The sequence below is a fragment of the Primulina huaijiensis genome, chromosome 1 (genome assembly GCF_012295235.1).
Source record: "Primulina huaijiensis isolate GDHJ02 chromosome 1, ASM1229523v2, whole genome shotgun sequence".
NCBI lineage: Eukaryota > Viridiplantae > Streptophyta > Magnoliopsida > Lamiales > Gesneriaceae > Primulina > Primulina huaijiensis.
The window spans coordinates 9,118,501-9,125,631 of NC_133306.1; the positions used below are offsets into that span (position 1 = coordinate 9,118,501).

The window sequence follows — 7,131 nt, forward strand, 5'->3', positions numbered from 1 at the left end:
AATAAACATACATGTGACCATCTGCTGGAGGCATCAATCAATACCATAAAGTATCTGAATGGTCCACATGGTGGATGAATTGGTCCACAAATATCACCCTGAATACGTTCAAGAAACATTGGTGATTCAGTTTGGATTTTGGCTGGTGATGGTCTTATAATAAGCTTTCCAAGAGAACATGCTTTACATTGAAACTTATTATTCTGAAAGATCCTCTGGTCTTTCAGTGGATGACCATGTGTATTTTTTATAATTCTTCTCGTCATTGTTGAACCAGGATGTCCTAATCGATCATGCCAATTGGTTAATATTGAAGAATTATCAACTACCATGTTTGATTCAATGGGACTTATATGTGTATAATAAAATCCAGTAGGGAGCATTGGTAGTTTTTCAATCACATATTTCTTTCCTGATTTATATGTGGTAAGACACATATATTTTTCATTCTCTTCATTCATTGTTTGAGTATCATATCCATGGGAATATATATCATTAAAACTCAACAAATTTCTTTTCGATTGTGGTGAATACAAAGCATCATTGATAAAAATTTTTGTACCATTAGGTAACAAAAATTGTGTTTTACCACATCCTTTAATCAAGTCTACAGGACCTGATATTATATTCACCATTGTTTTTGTTGGTTTTAATTTCAAGAAATATCTTTTATCTCGGAGGATAGTGTGCGTTGTACCACTATCAGGTATTTTCCATATTTGAACTTCAGCTTGGTACATAGCATTTTCCATATTTGAACTTCAAAAAAAATATGCAATGAAATAAAATTACTGATAATACAATACAATACATATTTAAAAATATAACACACTATAAAACATTATCAGACGAGTACATGGAAAAATAAAACATTTTACATATTTATTTCACCAGCAAATTGATCATTGTCTGAGAAATCAATCAGAAAATCTCCAGCACCAAAATGAGTTGAATCACTCAAAGGTTCATTATGTTCAGCAAAGTTGGTCTCCTTTTCTTTCCCCTTTATTGATTCTTTATAAAGTTTACAAAGGTGCTCAGGGGCTCGACAAATACGGGACCAATGTCCTGGAGTACCACATCTGAAACAAGAACTTTCAAATCTTTTTGAGTGATTCTCATTAACACTCATATTCTCATGATGCCTTTTTGGTGGATGGTTTGGGACGCTCTTTTGAGATGAGTTATAGAAATAACTATCTCGATTATTTTCAAAACCACGGCCGCGTCCACGACCACGACCACTTCCACTTCCACGTCCCCGTCCACGTGCACGTCCACGACCACGACCTCGATTTTGTCATCGACCAAAATCTTGTCTATAACTTTGATTTTGGTTTCCAGGTTTAAATTCATTTTTGCTTACAACATTTACTTCTGGAAATGCTGTTGATCCAGTGGGTCGGGACTGATGATTTCTCATTAATAGCTCGTGGTTCTTTTCCGCCACAAGAAGACAGGCGATGAGTTCAGAATATCTCGCAAATCCACTCACTCTATATTGTTGCTGTAGAGTTATATTTGATGCGTGAAACGTGGAAAATGTTTTTTCAAGCATTTCTGATTCTGTAACCTCATGTCCACAAAATTTTAATTGCGAGATTATTCGATACATCGCCGAATTGTAATCACTTACTTTCTTAAAATCTTGGAATCTCAACATATTCCATTCATAACGGGAAGTCGGAAGTATAACTTCCCTTATATGTTCAAATCTTTTTTTTAATCCTTACCACAGAGCCATGAGATCTTTTTCGATGAGATATTCACATTTCAAACATTCATCAAGATGTCGGCGCAAAAATATTATAGCTTTTGCTTTTTCTTGTGCTGAAGATATACCATTTTCTTTAATAGTCTCGCTTAGACCCAATGACTCAAGATGCATTTCTACATCGAGAGTCCATGGCATATAATTTTTCCCCGTAATGTCGAGTGCAACAAATTCGAGCTTTGTCAAGTTTGACATGGTGGTACTAAAAAAAATTATGATGCATTTTATTAGTTAATGAATATTGCAATACAAAGTAATGCATAAACAACAAATACAAGCATTCGTAAAAATAAAGAAAACACACGAGGAGGATATTCTCCGATAAGTACAAGATTCGTGAGTATTATAACCAAAATAATTAAAAATAACTTTGTGAAAGCCATCTTCTTTTTTCTTCAAAAATTTGATGAAGAATAACTTTAGAGAAGAAGAGAAAATTGGAGTGATTGAATATGTTTATGAGATCTTATTTATAGGGCAAAAACTAGCCGTTTTGTTACCGTTTATGACCGTTGGTGTACAAAAAAAAAAATGTATGTATTTGTATAATTTTATGGTAATAATATGGTGTATATAATATTAGTAATGTTTTAAATAATTATGTATATCATATCACAATATTATATTGAAGTGTCATAAGATATTTTGTTTAAAAATTTTATAGGCTTTTATACTTGTCGTATCGCTTACCGGGAGTGTGGGATGTCGTCTTAATATCCTCCCAGGATTTATAACAAGTTTTTTGAAAAATTTAATTTTATTATTTATAATAACATTATATTATATATTAAATATATAAACAATAAAATAAATATTATTACTTTTGTTACCTTTTTCTTCTGTTTTGGACCTTGGAAAAATATGGAGGACTTTTAGAGCTTCGTGCTGATAACGTGTTGTGAAAAAGTAAAAATTTACGGTAAAAAGTAAAAATCTCAAACTCTAAAAATTATCACACTACACACTTTATAATATTTTTCTCTCAACTCATTTGTGATTTTCTTCACAAATGAGATATCTGTTTATAGAAATTTTTTATAAATAATCCACAAATAAATTACAACATTGCCTTAATCATCACACACAAATTTCAATATTCAACCCCTAATTTTACCTAATTTTCAATATTCAACATTCAATATTCAACATTCAATATTCAAATATTAAATTTCAACAAATTAAATATTTCTTCATTTCTTATTCAAATTTTCATAAAAATTAAACTATTATAATCGATCATGATATTTCAAATTTATCGTTAATTTTTGTACATGACGACTGGTATAAGCATATGATTTCCACGTATTTTAAAAGAAACTTGAAATTGAATGTCTGTACATAATAATTTAACTCCGACCTGTTATAATCGTAGTAATTTTGAGCTTAGGAAAGCAAAGAATTAGTTACATGGCTACTGCACGGAGATCGTTTATATCACGATAAAAGTGCGACTCAAAGTTAAAAAACTGCAATCAAAGCAAATCAAACCCATTTATTTTCTCACTAGTTATGGTTGGCGATTCAGATGTTCGCATGATATGGATGAATTGAGAAGCAATTCGCACTTCAACCGGGAAAATCCGCGATAATTCGATCTCTCAAAATGGAAAAAGAGTGATTTCCTCGTATATCTGGAGTATTTATGTACGAAATCATGGGGTTCATTTCGAAATTCAGAATCTACTGGTGATTTTTGGAGGGGGAAAATGGCTAATACGAGAGGGTGCGGTTTTGATGTGGAGGTATCGGCGTGGATTTGGGAAGAAGACAAGAAATTTGAAATGGGTTTGGTTGATTATCCGGAAGGTTGCCCGAATCGATGGGAGAAAGTCGCGGCGAAGGTTGGAACAAAATCGGCGGCGGAGGTTGAAAGTCACTACGTCGTGTTGTTGGATGATGTGGCGGCGATCGAGGCTGGGTCGATTGAGGAGCCAGCTTATGCAGATAAGGATCAGCCAAAATGCCCTAACCCGGAGAAGAAGCAAATCGGGGCGCAGAGAAAAGCTGCAAGACCGTGGACTGAAGACGAACATAGGTACAAAAATGAATCATGTTGTGCTAAAAAGTTCTTTTTAGTTGTTTTTTTTCTAATTTATTTTAATTCCTATGCATGCGTCATATTCTTTGAACGTCAAGAAATCATGGTGGATGGTAGTTTGGGCAGCAGGGAATTTATCGTGTTGTAAATTTTACTATCTGTTTGCTATGAAATGTAATCATATTCATTGAATATCTAATCTTTAATCCGATACATATATGCGATATGAGTAAGTTCGCATCATGCGATTTGTTGTTTTTTTGACAATTTGATCTTTTCCTTGAAATAAAAACAGGCTATTTCTACATGGATTAGAGAAATATGGAAAGGGAGATTGGAAGAGCATTTCAAGATACGTCGTGCTAACAAGGAATCCGACCCAAGTCGCGAGTCATGCTCAAAAATATTTCGAGCGTCAAGAAAAGGAAGATCAAACCAAGAAAAGGAAAAGTATTTTTGACAACTCCAATGCTGATAGCAGTGTCATGATTTCAAAGGTCAGTCATTGATCCTTCATTCTTGCGAAGAAATTAAGCTTTGCTTAGGTTTGAGTCTTTGGAAGGCTTTTTTTTCTTTTTGTAGCATAGTCTTTGGAAGTTTTGAGGTACCTTCGATTCTGCTATAGCTAATATATTTAATGGAGTTTGGTGTTTATATATTTTCGTGATAGAAATTCATTGTTGTTTCTTTACTTTCTCTGAATCAAAATCGATGTTGAATTAAAACTAATGTTCAAAGATGCGTAGAATAGTGGTCTAAGTGGAGCTGTGGAGAAATAGATAGCAAACAACTCGGTTGAGCTAGATTTAAGTGCATCACATTGAAGGTGAGATAATGTCGGGCTATTTGACCATGAATCACTACTATTTCTATTTTTTTTCAGTTTTCCAAGCTCAAATGAGTTTATCTAAGCAGCGTAGTTGACTGCTCGAATGAGCTCAATCTCTCAAGTTGTTAATCAAGTCGACCTTGAATATAATATAGCACTACCACATCTTGACCGGTTCATGGCACCTATACTACATCTTATATTATGGGAAAACAGATATAGTCTGAAATGGTAAAAAGAACCGAGGTCTTTTTCTGTACAAGAATTATAAACCCTATAGCTAGCTAAGTGGTCTCTTGAGATTTTGATTAATTTCCCTTTCCCCTCTACACAAATGGAATTAACAGAATTTTGCAGTCCTACCCTTCAAATATCGTCAGTGCCCTGAGTCTCCTTCGTTTTCAAGCTTTTCTCTTTTAAGGAACTTGAGTTTTGGTTTGGAAGCAGATTACTCGCTTTCCGACTTGATTCATTCATACTTAGACATTCCACAGAGAACTGAAACTGCCCCACACACACACACATCCTGGATCAGAACCAAAAACCAGATACCCTCCCAGTAAGATGACACAACTTGAATTGCTCTTGAACAACATGTGATGTTGCAGAAGTAGCTCTGCACAAGTACAATTCATCCGTCCAAACACTAGATGTGTATTGTATTATCCTAGATTTTGGTTACACATTTCATTGGAAAGATGGATTTTGGAGTATCTAATAAAAATAGAACTTACCTGAGTGCCAAAGCTCCAGACCATTGTAGAAGAAATCCAAGTAAATCCGATATCAGTATTGCAGTTGTGTTTTGGACATGCCATTTGAATATAATATCCCAGGAGGATCCAAGCATGGTCTAAGAGCTAGTAAGAAAAAGACAGTAACCGGGATTGTGTTCCACATCAACCTACATTAGATTATTTATCGTTTTCCAGTAACATTTGTATCATTACATTTACAGAAGTTCTTACGCAAGTGCAGTCCAATTTTCTTGCTGCTGCAGAGTAGACCATAGTATTTTGTAGATGGAACTTGGAATTATCCAGGCAACTGCAACACACGCACCAAAAAGATTGACTTCTAAGTTCGTAACTGTAGCGATAGCCACACCGAACGAGACGACTATTAGAGCCACAACCTGCACATGATTTTTATTTAGAGATCTTCAGGATCCAAGTTAAAACTAGCCACTGAATGGAATCAAGATCACCTTTCTAAAAGAAACCGTCTTTCTGTAAAGAATAAACTCTGCCGTGGCGACGCTTGAATTGACAGCAATTTTAGCCATCTGATAAAACCTAACACTGCACAGAAAACTGAATGAGGAGATGGGAAACTATTTCAAGAAACTGCGAAACATTTCAAATATTATAAATTAAAAAGCTCAAACTATGAGAATGACTCAACAATATTTTTATAGCTTAAAACGCACACTCTTTTGCGAATAAGCTGAAAACCTGAGAGCATGGACCCGAAAATAAATATTCAAGAAATGCACATGCTTGTTTGCAATAAATAAGCACCCACTGAAACATAAAGGTGATTGTCACCGAAAGTTTCAAACTTGTAATGTTACCTCTGATCAACATTTTTGGCTCTGACACCGTGTTAGGAATCACTTGTCTTAAAGTTTATGAAAAATAACCTAATAGTGATTTTTGAACCTGTTATATTTAAGCTCGTGTTTGCAAGCCCGGAAGCAAAAGCCAGGACTACACCCAAAGCAAATAATGATGAAAAAGGTCGTTTTGGAAGGAGGGGCGACTGTAAGTATGGAGAGTGACTTAAAAACGGCTAGTAAAGCCCAAGCAACAGAGTAGAGAATCAGCGTCAGAAAGATTGGGAATTTGAATCCAACTTTCCCCATAAGCTGTACATGGTGGACGAAAACGCAATTGGCTACAGCATTACTGGAAGCAGAGAAATATTTACCAGAAACTAAGTGAATGTCATTGCTGCAACCGGTCCACAGAAGCCCTTCTGAGTTCTTCTAATGCACGACCTGCAAAATGTTCTTTGAAAATTAACTTTTTGTTTAAGCAAAGAGACAAGAACCAGGATTTCTGATGACAGGTAAAATTATACATTTTCAAAAAGCAACAGATTGAAAACTCAAGGGACCAAACCTGCTTCCTCTGCATCACTATTTTTTCTTTTGATAAATCTTCTGGAGTGTTGTCCCAACACGGAGTTAAATAAGCCCATAACTGATCAACTGCGCACAAATAAAATCTCCAGACCCATTAATTTTAACGATGTACGAAACTGAAAAAACCCGATTAATATTAGATCATGAGAAGAACGTAAAGTGAATCAACTTGTGTTCTTCTTTTCCGTTACGGTTTAATGATATTATTAATTATTAATATCCTGCCAATTTTCGACATATTCTAGGAGAATATAACGAGTGTAAAATTGTTTGCTTTTTTCAAGAATGTGTCAAAAACTTCTGTTATAAAAATCGGATATCACGGATCTTCTAATCTCACTCAA

The 7,131-nt window shown here is 34.7% G+C and overlaps 1 protein-coding gene and 1 long non-coding RNA gene across 4 annotated transcripts; one reads left to right on the top strand and one right to left on the bottom strand.

The window, feature by feature from the left end:
• Positions 1 to 3,145: 3,145 nt before the first annotated feature.
• LOC140981350 (transcription factor DIVARICATA-like) lies at positions 3,146 to 6,541 on the top strand. Of its 3 annotated transcripts, none has more exons than XM_073447736.1 (3): positions 3,146 to 3,809; positions 4,108 to 4,309; positions 6,317 to 6,541. In XM_073447736.1, the coding sequence occupies exons 1-3, from the start codon at positions 3,481 to 3,483 to the stop codon at positions 6,419 to 6,421; spliced, it is 636 nt and encodes a 211-aa protein (XP_073303837.1). In that variant the 5' UTR covers positions 3,146 to 3,480; the 3' UTR covers positions 6,422 to 6,541. The 3 variants fall into 3 exon arrangements, with proteins under 3 accessions (XP_073303837.1, XP_073303829.1, XP_073303846.1); XM_073447728.1 differs by lacking the exon at positions 6,317 to 6,541 and adding an exon at positions 4,989 to 5,356; XM_073447745.1 differs by lacking the exon at positions 6,317 to 6,541 and adding an exon at positions 5,063 to 5,356.
• Positions 5,654 to 6,902, bottom strand: LOC140981370 (uncharacterized). Its single transcript, XR_012176073.1, has 4 exons — positions 6,765 to 6,902; positions 6,571 to 6,640; positions 5,849 to 5,942; positions 5,654 to 5,776 (listed from the first exon to the last, which is right to left on the bottom strand). It is a non-coding gene; the product is annotated as an uncharacterized lncRNA (long non-coding RNA).
• Between the last annotated feature and the right edge of the window lie 229 nt (positions 6,903 to 7,131).